Source organism: Pollicipes pollicipes, unplaced genomic scaffold (genome assembly GCF_011947565.3).
Source record: "Pollicipes pollicipes isolate AB1234 unplaced genomic scaffold, Ppol_2.1 Scaffold_7231;HRSCAF=8579_pilon_pilon_pilon, whole genome shotgun sequence".
Classification (NCBI taxonomy): domain Eukaryota; kingdom Metazoa; phylum Arthropoda; class Thecostraca; order Pollicipedomorpha; family Pollicipedidae; genus Pollicipes; species Pollicipes pollicipes.
This window is the reverse complement of record NW_023597034.1, coordinates 25,213,459-25,233,842: the sequence shown is the minus strand read 5'-3', so window position 1 is coordinate 25,233,842 and position 20,384 is coordinate 25,213,459. Positions and strand designations below refer to the sequence as shown.

At 54.4% G+C, this 20,384-nt stretch overlaps 1 protein-coding gene across 1 annotated transcript; it reads left to right on the top strand.

The window, feature by feature from the left end:
• Window positions 1-7,031: 7,031 nt before the first annotated feature.
• On the top strand, window positions 7,032-16,401 carry LOC119109889 (RNA-binding protein 48). Its single transcript, XM_037233640.1, has 6 exons — window positions 7,032-7,107; window positions 9,805-9,937; window positions 14,947-15,137; window positions 15,802-15,942; window positions 16,101-16,172; window positions 16,389-16,401. The coding sequence occupies exons 1-6, from the start codon at window positions 7,085-7,087 to the stop codon at window positions 16,399-16,401; spliced, it is 573 nt and encodes a 190-aa protein (XP_037089535.1). The 5' UTR covers window positions 7,032-7,084.
• The last annotated feature ends 3,983 nt before the right edge of the window (window positions 16,402-20,384 follow it).

Sequence of the window (20,384 nt, the reverse complement as noted above, 5' to 3'; positions counted from 1 at the left end):
CTTCCCGGGGATGAACAGCGAGTCTTCAGCCGCGCACGGGCTGTGCCGTCATCCAAGGACGGACGTAGCGAACGCGTCTCGCGTCGTGTTTATGCGCGACTGTAAATTCAAGGTTGGTCGCACCTATATTCATTGAAACCAGCCAGCTAAGCCGATGTTTGGGTGTTCTATTGACTGCTGTGGTAAATGCTGTTCTTCTCCATTCTGTTCGTTCAGGCATTCGTCTACTGCGCGCATCAAACATATCGATCGATAAAAATGGCTGTCATCCGCCTTCACCAATGTGATTCACAATGGAATCACCAGATGAGTTGAACGTGGAAGTACCACAGAGAGCTGGGTCGTCACGCGCGTACAATTCGCGGTCCAGCCGTCGCCTGATTGCGGGGGGTTTTTAACCCGATCGGCCTCGAGTCGGCAGCTGCTTACCGGCGTCGTCTGAGCTCTGCCTGGAGCACTTAACTGGCGACGGCCTCACACACTTCAGTACTTCAATCGGCAGAGCAAGGCACAACACTGCCGCGGCGTGCGCAGAGTGTTCCCTCTTTGGTGCGAGCTTTTGCGTGGGAGACGAGACGGATGTGCGCTTCTGGCCGACCTGACAGGCCTGGTGGCCCCGGGCACTGCGTGTCGCCTGTCGTTGGGGGTCGCCTGGCCTTGGCCGCTGGTCCCGGTACGATGAGCGCGCTCAGCGGCCGGACGGCTGGTGAGGGAGCGGTTGTTGATCGGGCCGTGCACAGTGGAGAGCCTGTCGCGAAATACGCTCCTGGCGAGTGTTTTCGGCACTGCTTCGGGTGTCCCGGTAGTGCAATAAGAGAACGGTATGCGTGCGAGGGTCTGATGAGGTGATGGCCGATGTGAGGCGGTCACAGTGTGGCCGCGACTAGTCGACCCGCGAGCAGCCAACCGCGAGACTTGAACGTGCAGCCGAATAGACATATCCCGGTTTCTCATTAAAACCCGTGTGCATGTAGAGAAAAACGCTACAGAGCAGCATCTTACCAGGTGATCAATGTGCTCTTCTAGGATCATATGCCGATTGATATTACGAAGGCTATTAAAGGTTCTGCTCCCACGGATAATTGCACCTCTGCTGTTCAGTGCAACACGAGCTGAGCTTTAGGATTTTGACGTGATTCAAAACCACTCAGCTGCTTTCTGCTAGTACCTAATGTATGATGCTGGAAAAGCACTACGTAACAGCAACTAATTATGCTACACTTTCGGCACTTCAACAATATTGTGGTTCGAGCCCAAAAAAGTCCCTGAGCGCTTTCCGAATGCTGGACAGTCTCAATCTTTCACGTGCCAACGCAAGACGTTATTGTAAATGCTGTAAACCAGCGGTACAAGGATATGACAGTGGTGTCCCCCGCCCGGAGTCCCGGTGGCTGTGACGGCTTCTTCTGCAGCATCTGCGTAACATGCACGGCTCGGTCGTTTCGAGGAGCCAAACGGATAGGGCTCGGTACCAATGTGTTTGCCCATTATAGGCATGTGTCGGGCGAGCGCGCGCGCGCACACACACACACACACACACACACACACACGTACACACACACACACACACACACACACACAACACACACACACACACGTACACACACACACCACACACACACACACACACACACACACACACACACACACACACACACACACACACACACCACACACACACACACACACACACACACACCACACACAACACACACACACACACACACACACACACACACACACCACCACCACACACACACACACACACACACACACACACACACACACACACACACACACACACACACACATATATATATATATATATATATATATTGACCTTCAATGTGGAGTCCGATCAAAGGTGCGCCCGGACTGGATCATAACTGCACAATGTCGTTTCTGTCCGTCGATCTCGTATGATCATCGTCCATTACTGCCTGACGGCTCCCGGCATCACGCCGCTGCTAGTCCCGACGCATCCGTGCAGCAGCGTTCCGTCGCCCTTCGTTACGCAACTCACCGCAGCGACCGGCACTCCACTGCATAGCAGCACGCGGGTCCGGCTGCGAGCCGCTCCAACGACGCATTTACGCGCACGTGACCGCCGCCGGCACCCCGGCAACTTGGACCGAGCGGAAGGAAAACGCCGAGCAGGGTGTGGGCACGCTCAGGAAATTATTCTGGCGGTATGCGCGTCCACATGATCCGAATATATCAGTAAGTGCAAGGTGTCCTCGAAAAGTCAAAGAATAACTCGCGCGGCTGGCCGGCCTTAGCCACGCTTGTATTCCGTGTCGGGTACAGTTCAACACGCTGTGCTTAACGGCGTCGGCGAACACGTGCAGCTAACAGGAGCGGTGCTCCCAGTCTCCTTTAGCCTTGTGCTGGCTTGCGCTGGAGAAGGGACGGCTTGTGGCGTGGATGCCGCCCGTTGGAGCACAAGGCAGCGGTGAGAGCTGGGCCGCGGAACCGGTTCTCCTCCCCCCACGTCTCGTGCACGCCCGGAACTTTCGCCGTAACGTCAGTGAGTCCACGGAGATCCTCTGTTACGACGAAGGCTTAGAAAGGCACGCTCTGTTCAGTCGGATTTCTGGTGAGCAGAATGGTGAACAAACTCAGGTCTACTAGTGAGCATGACGATATATATATATATATATATATATATATATATATATATATATATATGTGTGTGTGTGTATATGGATATATAATATGCTTAAGGACTATAGTGTTATAGCATCACACTTATGTATTCGCACCTAAGGAAGTACACGTGTGTACCAAGTCATCAGGTTAGCAAAATGTCACATAGCACAAAGCAGTTAGGCATTCTCATGACACTCACTGTTGTAACAATGCAGGTTCTGGGACTCTAAAAGGACCATAAACACAGTTGTGGTGTCCTGAAAATAACTGGAAAGCAGCTTCCAACGCAGTTAACATTAAATCCTACCACCTATAGCTATAGGCACCTGGTATATACGCATATATAAATATATATGTATATATATGTATATATATACATATATATATATATATGTATATATATGCATATATGTTTATATATATATATATACATATATATATATATATATATATATATATATATATATATATATATATATATAGGCACCTGATAGCAGCACAGAAACTGCATTTCTTATTCAACGCAAGCATCAGCAAATGAACCAGCAGTGGTGAACAACAGCGTAGCACGTGCTGCTTTCGTGTCACTCACTCTTCTGCTCTCAAAACTTTCCCATGGTTGCCTTCCGGCCGTCATCGGAAATGCCCACTGAATGTACACTGAACTCGCAACTCGCCTGATTGCACCTTGCCCCGTCTCTGAGGTGTCTAGCCTGCGCGATTCATAGTCCGAGCATCACCCGTCACGTACTTTGTTTCGTAACTCTCGCTACGGTTCACCATGATTCGCCGTTTTTCGTAATGATGAACGATAGGGGGTTGGTGCGCCCCAGCCCCCTGATTATTCCAAACTAATAACGATAGAGCTGAACAGAAAGCACCGGTAGATTTGTCTCAACGAGCCTCGCTATTGATACTATTTCAAACTTTTTCAGCCTTACATCATACATACGAGATCATGATTCGTGGTGCAAAATTTGAAATGTTTCTTGTTTGATTCTGAGTACAATGGTGTGTCTTTGTATGTGTTTTGAGCATATATTTATTACATGTGGCTCGGTGAATACAACAATGTCGGCGCGACGCCCGAGTTCCGCAGCATCGTCGGTCGCCGCCCACCGCCTGCGTCGGCCATAGATTGCTGTGTGGTGTACCTAAAAAAACACCGCTGTTCCGAAACCAGAAAACGTAGTAACGTTTTTTTTTTGTGAAAACACGTGCAATAGCTACCTGATACACATCGTCAAATTAGAACGCACCAGTGGCTATTCAAAAGATGGACGAGATTGTGCAGCATGCCAGGCAGCTATTTTCAACAACAAAAATTATTAGGGCTGGGTCGCATCGACCCCCTTTCAGGGCAAGGGATAACGTCCGCTCGAGTGTGGGATCAAATTCACCCCCAAAAGATCTTGTAGAATAATGCATGAGCGTAGCAGCGTAACCACGACAAACCTCGCACACCTGTAGGCAATCGAATAGCAGATCTTTGGTTAACGAAGTTAGATGGCGGGGGATGGGATAATTGCGCCCGTGAGAAAATTGCACCCTTCCTCGCTATAGGCCAAACAGCAGGTATGACTGTAAAGTATGACCGAACACTGATTGGTGGTCAAAATAGGCTAGGTCTAGGAAACCAGCTTTCCGGTTGTATAACGCAACGGCTATGGTCCCGAGATTTGTCAAGCACATTTGGCTGAAAAACACTGTAAGTTTTTCTGGGAAATTTGCAAATTTGTGTCCAGAAATAAGATCTGTAAGCACCTTCATCACCAAATTTGGTTTCTGCGCTGAGCTTGCACTATGTGTAGTCTAAGCACGGGTTTGACCGATTTTGTCTCTCGGTAGAATGCTTCGTAACATATATGTGATCACTCCGGCGGGCCGCATAAGGCGCTCTCGTGGCGCGCGGCGTATTTATCCGCCGCGGGCCACATGCTGCCGTTTAATGTGCTAGTACGCACACTCCAGGGCCATGTCGAAGCCAAACGACGTAAGACATGACGCACCGTAGTCAGATCCTTGTTTCTACGTCAATATCTCAATATCGCATAGTTACATATAAAGTGTATAGCTTGGAGGCAACTCGAAATTTCCCGCGAGTGCAATTGAATGTTATTGTCATGACGGGCTAAATGCATCACATGTGCTTTACTCAATAACCCCTCGCGGGTAGCCGCGGAGGAAGGCATGCGCGTCACATAGGCAAAGAGTTCTTAGCGGTTAGCGACGAAGAAAGCCTTACATGGTTGGTTCGCTGGTTATTTGGATTAGAGCCCATTCAGCTAGAATTGGTCATTTCAACGCATTTCGGGGATAAAGGAGACTGAATAACGGTGGGGCAGAACTGCATGTGCCTGGGCGGCCAACCGGCGAACTTAGCTCGAGCAGTGCCCCTCTGCGGGGTATGCGCTGGGTGTGCGGTCGGGGCCCCCTCCAGGGGGCCTCTCGGCCCACTCGTGGCTGGCGCATGCAGCCTGCCGAACCGTGTCGAGCCCATGGCATCAATTTGCAGCAGATCAAGAACACGCGGAAGGATGAAGCGACTGAAAAAGTGAAAGCCGTGAGTTCTAGACGACCTAAAAACCTTAAACGTTTGTTTCAAAGGACGAAAGCCATATTTACGTCGGGCGGCTTGACAGAAGGGATGTGGGACGTTTGATGAGACGGTTGGGGCAGTGCATGGCGAAGAAGGCTCGAATCCTGAGACAAGGCGAGATGATGTTTTGAATTCTATAACAGTGACGGTACTCCAGATGCTCGAGAAAAGGGTCAAGAACAAGATCTCCGGGAAAAAAACACATACAAATTAATCAGCTGGCGGAAGAATGACTCCACTTCTGGGGTCTGCCAAGTTTCACCGCAGCCCACATGAAGAAAGCAGCTATGCTTACCGCAGAGAAAGGCGCACCGTTAAGAACAACCTATTTGGAGGCAGCAAGGCCGTATAAGTTTGATGACAATAGAGAGCATATTCATCCCCAGGGATGGAGATACTAGATTTACTCCATACATGTAACCATCTTCGAAGTTATCCGCTGGGGAGGAAGGTGTATGTCATCACCGACCACTGGACACTTACGATGCTTCTGAAGTGTTGTTGAGAGATATCGTTGTGTACGGAGCTACTGAAGTATGGTTGAGTGATAACCGTACCACTTTCAGGAATACAGTGATGAACAGTTTTTGCATAGAGCTCAGTATCAGACAGCTTTCCTTCTACGCCCTCCATAAACGGTTAAATGAAACATTTCAACAGCGCCCTCGCCAGAATGCTACGGACATTTGCCGCTAGGAATTAGACTGGGATAAGTATCTGCCTGAAATTATCCTCGCCTATCGAACGGCAACGCAGAAGTCGACAAGAGACACGCCGCTCTTTCTCACGTTCGACAGGAAAGCGAAGACGCCAGTAGATCATTGCCTCGGCGGGGACCGTATGGCCGCTGAGTCAGCCGAGGAGGCGCGGTCAGTCGTGACCTGACGATCCCGCGACGCATTCCAAGTGGCGCGAATTAGCCTCAATGCGGTGAGCGAGAGGCGGGGCTGATGACAGGAGAAATGGAAAAACGTTGAGCATCAGATTGGTGAAGGGATACATGTGCTGGATCAAAGAGTGAAGCCCGGTCGGTCGAAGAAATTACATTGGTGCTGGAAAACAGGCTTCCGCATGGTTGAGCACTCAGTGCGAGTATGCTTGAGGGGTTAACTGATTGATTTTCAGAGAGCAAAAATGATTTTTGGGCAGAAGGAGGGGCTTATAAGCTGGCAAAAGAGTCCCGAGTAGCTAAAATGCTGGTGTCAAGATAGTCGCGAGAATAAAAGAAGCGGGGGGGGGGGGACTTCCCGCGAGAAAGCGGGGCGCTTAGCAGGCAGAAAGCCCTCAACTCAACATCTAAAGGGGTTAGGCCCTGAGCATGGGGCTGTCTGCAGCTCATTCGGTTTTTTTTGTCTCTTGGTGACCTTTGACTTGGCCTAAGGTCACCATGTTCTGGAAATGATCGGATATCGGCTGTGGCGCATGGACCAGAGAAGGTTTTGTGGTAATCTGCGCCGAGGGCTCGGAGCACTGGTTGTCTGCAAACTGATTTTTTAGATTTTTTGCATTTTGGTTACTAGTCACCTGACCCGGTCACTATCTTCTGGCTAGAGTAGATTACGAACCAAGTTCTATCGCATGGTAAAGATTTCGTGTTGATCAGCTACATAGGCTCGGAGAATAAGGTTGCCAGCAGGTTTTGTCAGTCGTTTAGTCTCTCTCGTAAGTGCTCGCGTACGAACTTCTGGGATGTTGGATCTGGCGGGAGACGCGTCGTGGCGGATGCGACGGAGGAGGTGCTATTGGAATTGGGTGGGTATTTGTGCATTTCGTTTTGATGTGTGCTGCTCGCATGAGTTTGCCTCTGCAACCACGTAAATTTAATTTCGCTTTAGCATGCACCACGAGCGAAGTGAAACGTAGGTGATGTCTACTTTGGAGAATACCCTGACACCTGCATAACATTTCCCATTACTGTGCATGTTAAACTGGACATTATCAATGTATTTCCACAGCACAGATTCATTTCTTGGCCACCACCCTCTCTTGTGTATGACAGAGCTATGCCTGATAAGAAGTAAGGATGCACCCATGGAATGTGCATCAAAAGAAGCGTGGCATTGTGAATGCATATTAACATTTGTTTCAGTGCTGGTGTCCATATGTAGGCACAATCAGAGGCTACCATGATATCATTCTTTGTGTTGAAGGCACAGGTGTACACAAGGTAGAACAGGTAACAATGCATTTGTGTGCCAGTTGCCCTATTGCTGAAGTCCTCTAAACTGAGGCCAGGGAAATTTTTGGGGAATTAAAAGAAGAAAAAAACATTATGGAGCATTGTGCCTAAGATTATATTTGTAACATAGGATCTATTCCTGTTGCTCCTTTAACCTCCTCTAACCTTTGCAGAGCTTGCCATTGGATTGGAGGTTGTTGCTTGCCACCCTCTAATCTCTGAAAAGAAAGATAGTTTTTCAGGAGAGTTTGGAGCAGTTGTAGAAATTGGTGGGACAGCTTATTCATATTCTTTTTTGGTCTTTTTCTTGGCACATAACAAATGTCTGCTGTGTGACTTGGTGCTAATAGGTTATATCCTCAGTCAACCATATAGTTTCAGAATTATTATTGCACATATTTACATTGTTGAATATGTTTTTCAATGATCACAACATCTTAGCTATTTGTTATTAGTGTGCAAAAACTATTGGTTTAAATTGTGTTCAGACAGCTTTTCCCTTCCCCAAAGTTATTCTGTTGGCAGCAGATTCAATGCAGATCCATCACTCCTGGATCATTCTCCATGCTAAGCTTCTCTTTTTGGAGGAGTGGCCAGAACAGACCCAAAATGATTCCTTGAAACATTGGTCCTTTGTACTAAAATTTATGACAAACTTTTGCCAATTTCTTTGTGCTCAGATGTATGGCTATGTATGTTGAAATTGTTCATGGAAGATGTCCTGAACATGTTCAGTATAACATGTGTTTGTTGTAGTTTGGCCTGTAGGTACTGTTGTAGCCTGCATGGTAGTTGGAGGTATCTATAGGCTACAGATATGCCTACAAAAGCATTATTGTTATCTATTCTATGTCTCTTTTAATATCCATGCTGTGCAGGCTTCAAGTGCTTTTTTAATGAAAATATACAATTGTATATGTATATTATTACACACTAGCTGGTATTTCCTATTAGATCTAAAGCAGCAATGCCTACCTGCACCTAATGTCTCAAATTGATGCCCCCCACCTGTACCAAACAGTTGTTGCTTGTGAGGGAGGGGCAAGGGGCAGCCACCTTCCCAACAACAGGCAGTATTCAAACTGTGTCTGCGCACAGAAAGCAACAAGGTAAAAATGATATACCCTCCTCCCCACCATTGGTCACCCCTATCCCCACAGAAGATTCACCTCCACTGGTCCCATGGTAATGAGCTCTAAAAGGGATATAAAAAATGGCTGGCATTAAGTTTGCTCGGCATTGTATATGCTAGGTGCTGTTGATAAATGGGTCTGAAAATGTGAAGGTGTTGTGAGTCTTTCATGCAGTCAAGATTTTGGGTCAGGTGGAAAATCATGAGAGAGCTCTCCAAACCAACAGATAAATCAAACTTTTTAACATTTCAGAAAGAGTTTTCTACTATCTAGTGGCTGCATCTGTGTCACTTGTGAATTATGGCTGAGGGCAACTAGGCAGAATTTTCAAGACCACCCAAAAGATTGCCAGTAGACCCTGTGCAATGCACCAATATTGTTGTGCCTGAAGGTCACATGTGCATGCCATCATAAGCAAGTGGGCATTAAACAGAAGTGGTTGGCATTGTGTGTAATTTCCTCATCAGTGGGCACTGAACTGGCCCTTTTGAATTATGCTCTAGGAATATTCAGTGGGCACTGAACTGGCCCTTTTGAATTATGCTCTAGAAATATTTCAGACATAGATTTTTCAGTCAGGCAGACACAGATTTACATCCCAATATTAAACATATCTGCCCTGTCAGTGACAGCCATCTGGCAACCAGGACTAAGCAGGAACATTGCTGTTATGCTGTGCCTTTGTGGGAGCTTTTTAGAAGGTTTGAGCAAAGTCCTCTACAGCTAGAATCATTCTAATGGAAAACCAAGGTTGATGTCTTCACCTTGAGATGTTCAGGGGCCCTTCTGATATTGTGCCAAAACAGCTGCATTAAAAGCACTGCAGAGACAGAAATGGCTTCACTGAAACCCTGGAGGAGACTTAAATCAGTAGGAAATGCATGCATAAGTTGGAGACTGAGGTAATAAAAAAGGTAAGAAAATGGCACAATTAAGAGTCCAACATTGCCTGTAAAAGATAGTATGTCCACCCGAAATCTTGAATTTTGACACATTAGCCTCTCATCTAAAGCTATATCTGCAAAGCAGTGAGTCAGGCTCATTTGAACAAATTCTACATAGAATGGAAATAATACATTTCATGTGATGGTGAGTCTGAGCACACCACCACACCACCCCTGCCACTCCTTCAAGCTTACTTGAGTCACTGTGTTTGTAGGTGTGGATATGCTTCATTGAGCACAACTGAAGTTTACAGTGAATCACCCAATGATGTGGACCTCTGATTCCTTGGATTGCTCCAGGTACTGCATGGAAGAGAGCAGCGAGCCTGTCCGTGCGGCGGGGAAGATCGTCAAGCTACCCCACCACGACCAAGAGCCACTCTGCGAAACACGAGCCAAGTATAGGCAGGGCAAGAAGCTTACTGCTGTTAAGGTAATGCCGCGGTATGTCGCTATGATATCGTGTTGAAGCGTGCAGTGAACGTTTGTATTGCGGCCGAGGTACGAACGGCGGGGTGTGACATCGCCCGCCGGGGAGGTGGCCACCCAATGGTTGGTACGGACATGCAATGGACCGGTGGCTCCGCATGCAGTGACAGCGCGTCCATTGGGGCACTAGGTGCACGCGCCGGCTTAGATAGGTCTTCTGCGTAGTAAAAGGTGGATCAAATAGGTCTCGGCAATGGACGGTGTAGTCGGCGGTAAGTGCTGCTCAGGCGGTACCATATTATGTCAGTGCAACAGCAGGGTCTCGTATCTGAATTAGTTTTCTCCGATGCGCTCTGAATCAGCATTCAGGCTGAGAGCTTGGTGAGATCAGCTCGTCTTTTGAGCCCTCTCCCCTCCCCGCCCCGAAATATGCATGAATGTCTTTTTACCGATTACCGATTTCGGATGGACATGAAAGGTCTCTGCCCTTGTTTGTTGCCTCTGATAGGTGGTTGTCTCTGTCCTGAAGCCGTGCCATGCCGCGCTGGAAAAGGAAGCGCGCGCTGCAGTCCCCGGCCGCCGAGGCGCGCCAGCCGCCAGCCGACGGCTGCTCGTCTCCCGGCTCACCGCGACGTCGGAGCAGGACCGGCGCAGACGCCTCCTCCGTCACCGCGCTGGGAGGCGGGAAGAAGCCCGCCAGGGACGTGACTCCGGCCACTCCGACCCGAAGGAGGCGGGCCAGTAAAGACGTGTCTCCTGCCACTCCGTCGCGTCGCAGGCGAGCCAGCAAAGACGTGTCTCCTGCCACTCCGTCGCGTCGCAGGCGAGCCAGCGGAGACGTGTCTCCTGCCACTCCGCCGCGTCGCAGGCGAGCCAGCGGAGACGTGTCTCCTGCCACTCCGTCGCGTCGCAGGCGAGCCAGCGGAGACGCGTCTCCTGTCACTCCGTCTCGTCGCAGGCGGGCCAGCAAAGACGTGTCTCCCGCCACTCTGTCGCGTCGCAGGCGGGCCAGCAAAGACGTGTCTCCTGCCACTCCGTCTCGTGGCAGGCGAGCCAGTAAAGACGTGTCTCCCGCCACTCTGTCGCGTCGCAGGCGAGCCAGTAAAGACGTGTCTCCCGCCACTCCGTCGCGTCGCGGGAGAGCCAGTAAAGACGTGTCTCGCGCCACTCCGTCGCGTCGCGGGAGAGCCAGTAAAGACGTGTCTCCTGCCACTCCGTCGCGCGGCAGGCGGGCCAGTGGAACCAGCCCCAGTTCCATAAGCGGTCACCAGAGCGCGGACGGAGGCGTGGCGTGCTCCGCTGGAGGACGGGGCGGACGGACTGCGAGGAGCGAGGCCGACGGCGGCGAGCTGACGCTGGCCGAGCGGCAGACGCTGCTGCGCTACGACCCGCCGGAGGACGAGTCGCCGGCCGCGGACGACTGCTGCGCGCCACCCGCGTTTCGCCCGGCGCACTTCCTGCGCTGCCACTCGGCGCGCGACGACCCGGCCGACGTGCACACGGAGCTGTGGGACTGCAAGTTCGAGCCGGGCGGCGGCGCGGTGGTGGCGACGTGCGGCGGCCGCTCTGTCTGCCTGCTGGACGCCGGCTCTGGTCTGCTGCTCAAGAAGTTCTCCCACCCGGACCTGCGCGAGCGGTTGGGCGCGCTGGCCTGGAGTCGGCTGCGACTGGATGAGGTCGGCTCGCGGCGGCTCTCCGTGCTGGCCGTTGGCGGCGCGCGTCACGTGCACCTGCTGCATCCGGACAACCTGACGTGGTACGCCAGCTTCGCGGCGGGCGGCGCCGGCTGCCGGGAGGTCACGGCGCTGCTCTTCCACCCGCGCCGCTCGCGCTGGCTGCTGTGCGCCACGGGCGACTGCCACGTTTCCCTCTGGGATGTCGGTGTGCCGGCGCCGCCGCACTATCAGGTGCGGCCCCGGCGGCTGCTGACACTGGAGACGGCCGCGCCGCCGCTGGCGCTGGCGCTGGCCGCCGACCAGGAGCTGCTGCTGGCCGGCAGCGAGGACGGTCTATGCGGCTGGCGGCTGGTGCCCGATGCGTTGCGCGCCGTCCAGCCGCCGCAGCGGCTGCAGTACACCCTGCCGCCGCCGCCGGCTGGCTCGGGCGAGCGCGTCGACGCGCTGGCGGTGCTGGGCGGCGCCCGACTGGCTGTGAAGTGCTCCGGCCGCGGCCAGATCCTGGTCTGGCCGCTGGCTGCCCTGCTGCCGGTGCCGGGGCCGGCCGAGCGTTGCGTGGACCTGGCGGCGGCGCCGCACCGTGTCCTCCGCTGGAGCGACACGGAGGCGGCCTATCTGGGATTGGGCGCCGGCCGCCGCCTGCTGGCCGCCGGAGACGACTGTGGTGACGTCTGGCTGTACGACTGGAGCGCCAACGACAGGCGGCGGTGGCGATGAGCCGATCCACACGCTGCGCTGGCCGCGGCCCGTCGACGACGAGCTGGATGCGCGCGCGCAAGGTGCCGCTGCACGAGTTCGACATCCTGGTGAACCGGGTGTGCGTGAGCGAGGACGAGCGATACCTAGTGGCCGTGACGCACAACAACATGGTCTGCGTCTGGCACCGGCTCGGTCTGGAGAGCGGCGGCAAGCTACGGCGAGGACACGGAACTAGAGTGATTACTTGTTGGCAACGGTTCCGGATGCCTTGCCGAGCAACTCCCTGCGTCTGTAACTGGGTTGGCGTTAGATGATGTGTCCTGTACAAGGCTCGCGTAGTGTGATGGTTTTGAATGGTCGTCTCGAAGAACACGTGCTAAATAGTGTTCTTCGACATCGCGTGTGGTCACCGTCGCGAATGGACGGACCACGGACCGGCTGCCTCTTGTCGCGAAGTGTCCTTCCTGCCGACCGTGGTCGTCGCCACAGGGATGGAGCTGCTCGTGCACGTTCTAAGAAGTGTCTTGCCTATCTTACCGACCTTTCTGCGGGACCTGACAGTGCAAGTTCTTGTTCTTGCCGGTTTTTGTACTAATACAGACATTCCATAGCAGCCATGTAGCAGATGCAGGCGGCTGTGAAGGACTGGTAGCTATGTCGCCGAGGCGACCGCCTGTCATGCTACATTTTCTACTGGTCCTTGTGCATGTCACGGGCATGAACGATTGTCCTCGCATGATCACGTGACGTCCTGGAAGTCAGCACCAGGAAACGAACTTTTCTGCGCGTAGCTGGGAAACAGCACCTGTCGCTTTAGCCAGACAGACTTTACGCATGGTACCGCGCAGATGCCCCGAACACGAAAGGAACTATGAGATTCATAGCGAGAACTGAAAGCTTTTAGAAGGGTTTAAAGCAGGCTTCAAGTTCAAGTAGCCAGCATTTGCTGGGATTTGCCGAACAGTGCATGAAACGCCCTCCGAACAAGAGCTTGTTAAGAGCACCAAACTTCGAACTGGAAAGAGGGGCTCGAGAGGCTAGTCTGGCGTCATTTATGGTTCACAGGGGAACAGATGCTGAGCGGCGGGGAAATTCGCCTCGGTTGGCTGCAATGCACAGCGCATTCCAATTCCATTTGTAGATGCTGCTTTTTGTGCATGTGGCTGTTGGCCTGTTGCACTTCCCCAGCTTATCAGCTGTTGCGTGTGTGCTAAAGTGCATATGATGCCATTGTCTAGCTCTGCAGTTGCATATGTGATGGCTGGTTATATGCGGGCTCCGCCGCGCCTGGATACTTGCCGATTAGTCCGCCTCAGACGTGCCGATTAGTCCGCCTCAGACGTGCCGATTAGTCCGCCTCAGACGTGCCGGTTAGTCCGCCTCAGACGTGCCGGTTAGTCCGCCTCAGACGTGCCGGTTAGTCCGCCTCAGACGTGCCGGTTAGTCCGCCTCAGACGTGCCGGTTAGTCCGCCTCAGACGTGCCGGTTAGTCCGCCTCAGACGTGCCGGTTAGTCCGCTGCAGACGTGGCGGTTAGTCCGCTGCAGGCGTGACAATTAGTCCGCTGCAGGCGTGCCGGTTAGTCCGCTGCAGGCGTGACGGTTAGTCCGCTGCAGACGTGGCGGTTAGTCCGCTGCGGGAGGCGTGCGTCCGTGACGGTTAATCCCGCTGCAGACGCGGTGTTTAGTCCGCTGCAGACATGGCGGTTAGTCCGCTGCAGACGTGACGGTCAGTCCGCTGCAGACGTGACGGTCAGTTCCGCTGCAGACGTGACAGTCGGTCCACTGCAGACGTGACGGTTGGTCTGCTGCAGACGTGACGGTTGGTCTGCTTGCAGACGTGACGGCTGGTCTGCCGCAGACGAGACGAGTAGCGCGCTGCAGACGGGATGGGTAGCGCGCCTGCTGCGGGTGTGTGGCGTTTCGATTGGTCGCTCGATGCTAGGTACGCATTTGATGTTTTTCGCTGCTGCAGGCGGCTGTTAATCTTGTAGCGGCTGGTCCGCACATGTGGCGGTCCGGTTTCCGCAGCTCCAGCACGTCACGGTCTGGCGCTACAGCTGCACATGTGACGGTTTGCGGTCGGCGCTACAGCTGCACATGTGACGTGGGCTGCACATGTGGCTGGCGCTACAGCTGCACATGTGACGGCCTGGCGCTACAGCTGCACATGTGACGGTCTGGCGCTACAGCTGCACTGTGACGGTCTGGCGCCACAGCTGCACACGTGACGGTCTTGGCGCTACAGATGCACATGTGACGGTCTGGCGCCACAGCTGCCATGTGACGGTCTGGCGCTACACTGCACGTGTGACGGTCTGGCGCTACAGCTGCACATGTGACGGTCTGGCGCTACGGCTGCACATCTGACGGTCTGGCGCTACAGCTGCACATGTGACGGTCTGGCGCCACAGCTGCACATGTGACGGTCTGGCGCTACAGCTGCACATGTGACTCTGGCGCTACGGCTGCACATCTGACGGTCTGGCGCTACAGCTGCACATGTGACGGTCTGGCGCCACAGCTGCACATGTGACGGTCTGGCGCTACAGATGCACATGTGACGGTCTGGCGCTACGGCTGCACATGTGACGGTCTGGCGCTACAGCTGCGCCTGTGACGGTTGGCCGCCTGCTGCAGGTGTACACGGTGGCCGACGAGTCGCGCCACCTGCTGCTGCAGAACGTGACCTCGGTGGACGTGCGGGACGAGCTGGAGGCGCTGTGCCGCCGCTTTGGTCCGCTGCAGCGACTGAATGCTGTCGATGACTACGAAACGGAGCGGTTCACCCAGGTGTACCACGCGCAGTACCGGCGCATGGCCGCGGCCAGGTGAGGGTTTGACCGGTGATGCTGCTCTGGGTCTGTAGCCGGACGAGATCCTGCGCTCTCGAGCGCGCTGTATTGTGCAGAAGGTGTGCGCGGGGCTGCGGTGTTCTTCACGGGGGTTGAATGTAGCAGTGTCATACGTTCGTGATTTTGCCGTGCCAGTGGTAATGTGTGACAGCAATGGAGCTTCATTGTCCAACGGCGATGTATGTCAGTTGCCGGAGGGCTCGTGGACTTCGTCCGCTTCCCTGTCCAAATCTACATGCGGTCACTGAAATTAAGCACCATAATGCAAAATTGCATTGCATGCACTGCATTTGATTTGAATGGTGTTCAACGCACGCCTAGCAGATATTCACACACCCGAGCGAGATAGCGGGCAGGCCTCTTCCGTGATACGTGCTTTTACGGCACGGCGCTCTACTTCCAGCGTGATTCGTACGCACCAGAGTAAGGGCTGCCTTCGCGCGCTCAGTCACCCCGAGTCTACCACACAATGTGACGATTCGTCAGGAAGCGATGCGCGCCCGAGCAGTCACCCAGCCGAACCGGACCTTTGGGCGGCGCGTCAGTGCTCTCTCTGTCGCGTGCTGACCGGTTTCTGCTGGTGTTTGTGGCTGCGAGGTGGTGCGTGTGGACTGAGTGGAGGATGCGCCGCCGCCGGCAGGCTGGCCAAGAGTCAGCTGGACGATCGCAACTTCTTCGGCACGCACCTAAAGGTCTGCTACGCCCCCGAGCTCGAGACACCTGCCGAGACGGCCGACAAGCTCCGCTGGCGGCGCTCCTACTACCGCGCCGGCTTGGCCAGGTCAGTGTCCGCCACCGGGCCGGCGTGGGCTCGGGGACCACACGGAAACCGTGTGACGATGTGCTGGCTGCTGCTGCTGACTGGCGGCTCCTACCACGTGTAGTCGGCTCACCTGGGCCTGGTCCCCTGTCCCGTTTAACGTGAAGCTTCTGCTTCAGATGCCAGGGCAGTGGGAGGCAGCCGGGCAGAACAGCGGCTGCGGGCGCCGGGCTGCTGGGCGCCGGGGTGGGCCCGGGGCCGTCTGGCGGCGGCGCGGCGCCCCCGCCGCCGGAGCCGCCGCCGGCCGCGCTGATCGGCCCCCGCCTCCCGCTGCCGACACAGCCGTCCCCCGGACGGACCGAGGGGCCGCCGCGGGTGGCGCCTCTGCCGCTGCCACCCCAGGTGGCGCCGCCGCCTCCGCCGGAACCCAGAGCGGCCGGCCGGCCCGCGAGACGTATCGTGTTCAGGAGGAGCAGGTGAGCCTGGAGGAGCATCATGGACCTGACTCTAGGGTGACCCCGATCTCCTTGGAGAAATCCTTCGTGCATACAGTGAAGCGTGTCAGCGCATCACTGGGCAAAAGTGACATGGTACAAGTGGACGCAGCCAGATAATGCACACACGATGCGCCGCGAAATGTATGATGCGTAATTACTCCAGGTAAGAGCTGTAGGTCCAAGACGGGAACAAAGTGCAGGGATGGGGAGCGCAACTGTTCTATATTAGACTTCACATGAACTGTCTTCCTCACCGTCACGCATTTCCCGCAAGACGAGGGATCCATTTGCGTTGGCAGCGGGTGCCCATAGCACGGTCCGACGTAATTTGTGGTCCCCCAATCGCACCGGTTGTCCCCTCACTGATGACCGTCACGTACCGGCACGGCACGGCGCCGGCGGACGGCGAGGCCTCGCCGCTGGCCGGCAGGCGTGCCCGCGGCGGGCTGATGATGTCTGCGGGTCCGTCGGCAGGCCGGGCCGGACCGGTGGGCCGGCAGACCGACCGGATCGGCCGGGAGTCGAAGAGGAGACGGGCGCCAGGCTGCAGCGGGTCCGTGAGCAGATCCAGCAGGTGGGCTGCGGGTGGCATCTGGCGGACGGGGCCTGCGGCGTGGCGCGCGCCAAACCGACCCTGTCGTATGATGACGCCTCCTGGTGGTGTGACGGCATGTCCCTGTCGTGTGGTGATATCTTTGACATGTATGTGGTGTGGTGGTATCGTTGACATGTATGTTGTGTGGTGATATCGTTGACATGTATGTGGTGTGGTGGTATCGTTGACATGTCTGTGGTGTAGTGGCATCGTGGACATGTCTGTGGTGTGGTGATATTGTTGACATGTCTGCGGTGTGAAGGTACCGTTGACATGTCTCGTGTGGTGGTATCGTTGACATGTCTGTCGTGTGGTGGTATTATTGACATGTCTCAGTCCTGTGGTGGTGTCGGTAACATGTCTCTGCGGTGTGATATCGTCGGAATATCTGTGGCATGGCGGTATCGTTGACATGTATATGGTGTGGTGGTATCGTTGACATGTCTGCTGTGTGGTAGTATCGTTGACATGTCTGCTGCGTGGTGGTATCGTTGGCATGTCTGTGTCGTGTGGTGGCATCGTTGACATGTCTGTGGTTTGGTGGCATCGTTGACATGTCTGTGGTGTGATGGCATCGTTGACATGTCTGTGGTGTGATGGCATCGTTGGCATGTCTGTGGTGTGGTGGTATTGTTGACACGTCTGTCGTGTGGTGGTATTATTGACATGTCTCTGTCGTGTGGTGGTATCGTTGACATGTTCCTGTGGTGTGGTGGTAAGTGCACGAAAAGATAGCGTTGGACAGATGGCTGGGTCAGCCCTCGCCGCATCTATACCGTTCTTCGAAGGCATTCCCAAACCGCTTGGCACATCATGTCGAGTCTTGGCCTACCTCTTGCACCTGGCGCGCCTGATGTGCAGGCTCGAGGTTTCTAACTTGCCCAGTCACTCGCGTGTAACCTCGCACTCCATGGCCTGTGCAGGTAGGAGCTGGGATAAGAGGGCTCTGAGACGCATGCCTGCTCTTTGTACCAGAGCCTCTGCGTTGGTTGCAAATATGTGGGGTAGGCACATAGTTACGTTGTCACTAGTCTTTCCTTTCTGATGGTCACGCGGGGTTAAGGTTTTAAGGTTAAGGTTTTGGCAATGCGAATCTGGCGGTTGGATCACATTAGTTCACAAAATTGTGGTGGTTTGGACAAAAACATATGAGAGGTCTTAGTGATGATGTGTGGGTCAGTCTAGGCGGTCTTCATGTTGGGTCGAGTCTGGAATCACTTCAGGCAACGCTAGTGAATACTTATCATATTCAGTTATGTTATATCATATATGATCATATCAGTGTCATGTTCACATTATCTTTCAGAACCGGTGGCGTGCTTTGACTCAATCTTTACGCCTCTGCATACGCCCGCTTGAGTCATATTTTCTGCTCTGAGGACGTATGCAAGCCTAAACCTAGACTTAACAAACTTAACTTTACATCGGTACCGAAGGCCTTCTAACGGCGCTGTGCTGTTGAAATGAACCGATCTGATGCGCCGGCCTGATTCGGTCCCGTGCGTCGATCTCGAAGGGGGGCATCACGTGGGTGTGGTGTGATGACACGGGTCCACAGGCGTCGTAAATGGCGGGGTCAGGTCAGGCTCATGCCCCCCCCCCCCCATCCCTCGTCCCCTCCGACGGCAGCGACGATCCTGCGGGGCCTGGTTTCGACGCTGACCATCCCGTGGTTGGCCTGTCCCTCCCTCTCCCAGATCGTGTGCTGTTTCTCAATATCCAGATCCAGAACCAGACCCAGCTCCAGATCCAAACTATCCCATGTTTCTCCACCCATCGTCCGCGCAGATCCTCGGTTAGCCCCACGGGCTTCACACCCGGGCGCTCGCCGCGCACGTGACTGAAGTGGCGTGGCCAGGATTTCACTCAGGAAGGAGCTCGATCGGGTCATAGGGCACTTATTCAGCCAAGGCGTCCCTTTCGGCACTACAGCCGCTTTTTTTACTCCGGAGATTTATTTTAAGCTCAGGCCCTACTCTGATGCCTCGGGGTTCTTTTTATGTTTAAGAAGCTCTGCCGGTGCCTGATGACATTAGTACAGGGGCCTTTAACCTCAGGGGTCCCAGCCACCATTAGGCGGGAGGGGAGAGGGGGCATGGTCTCATGAACTCCTCCTTGGCTACGCCACGACGTAGCTGCGACGACTGCGACTGTGTCGATGCCATAAGTCACTGACACGCGCTGTGACACTCCCCCCAAGACCCTGCAGTGTGACACATCGGTGTGGTGCGGTGTCATGACACGACGCTGGGTATACTCGGCCCTGTGGTGGGACGAGTCCTGCGTGGTGCGCTACTGTGACCTTGTATTGGTGTCGCGACCTAGTAAGCTGCCCCTGACACTGATCAGCTGTCGCCCGGGCAGGCGGTGGCGCGCTCTCAGCAGAGGCGGCGCGCTGACCCGGCGGCGGGCGACTCGTGACCGGCGTTGGCTGCTCCGGGCCGGCTCGCGCTCCGGAGGTGGGCGCCTCTTCGCACCAGACGGGCTCTGTGTCAGGCCGTCCGAGACGGCTCGGGGCAGAGGCCGGCTCCGCTGTCGCAAGCCAAGCACGAATCAGTCTCTCTCTCTCTGTCTCTCTCTTTCTCTCTGCTGGCACTCAGGAGATCAAGAGAAGAGGGCTGAAGAACTTGGTCCGCACGTTGGATCTTCAATTTTAGCCGTGTTTACGAAAGCTCAGTGCGCGAAGTGTCGTAGCTCGTGTTACTATGCTCCACAACGACATTATTATTAATGGGCATTCATATTTCTGGGTGGTTTTAGCACGCATGTTGTGTTTCAAATAGCCCCGCTGGGAGCTGCAGATACATTTGCTGCCAAAGACAGTGTTTTACGAGAATTTCTATGCCGCTGCAATGGGATTTGCCGAGGCATTGTGACATGTTCATTGTATTCATGGCAAACACCATGCAGCGCGAGCGCGATGCGAACCATTTTATGGGGCCTGTGGGAGTGGTCGGCACCGGTCCCGCGACCTTTCGTCTATTGATGACCTGTGACCCCGCGATGATGACCTGAAAGGCACCCGCAACGACGGGCCAGCGTGGGCAGCCAATCTTCCTGTGTCAATAGCCACCAATGGAAGGTTCGCAGCGGGCCCGAGGCGACTGCCCCGTGGGCCCGATCACTGATCAGCCCGTGGCGGGTCAGCTGCACGGGAACGGGGCGTCACCGGCGAGCAGACTGCCGTGGGTCCGGAGCGTATCTCTGGTCAGCCAATACACGACCGTTTATGTGTGCGTGTGGTGGGGGGGGGGGGAGGTGGCAGTACGGTGGGAAGAGGTACACACAGGCTGCCAACATGAAAACAAGGGTGATCTGTGAAGCACACCTCGGCAGTTGACGGCATATCTAGAATCGTGTAAATTGATGAG

What these genes read in the sequence shown, in the direction of transcription:
- LOC119109889 (XM_037233640.1), top strand. Translation starts at nt 7,085, where the DNA reads ATGCACCACGAGCGAAGTGAAAC. An exon ending in CACCACGAGCGAAGTGAAAC is followed by an intron (nt 7,108 to 9,804) that starts GTAGGTGATGTC and finishes GGATTGCTCCAG; the next exon opens with GTACTGCATGGAAGAGAGCA. An exon ending in AGAAGCTTACTGCTGTTAAG is followed by an intron (nt 9,938 to 14,946) that starts GTAATGCCGCGG and finishes CGCCTGCTGCAG; the next exon opens with GTGTACACGGTGGCCGACGA.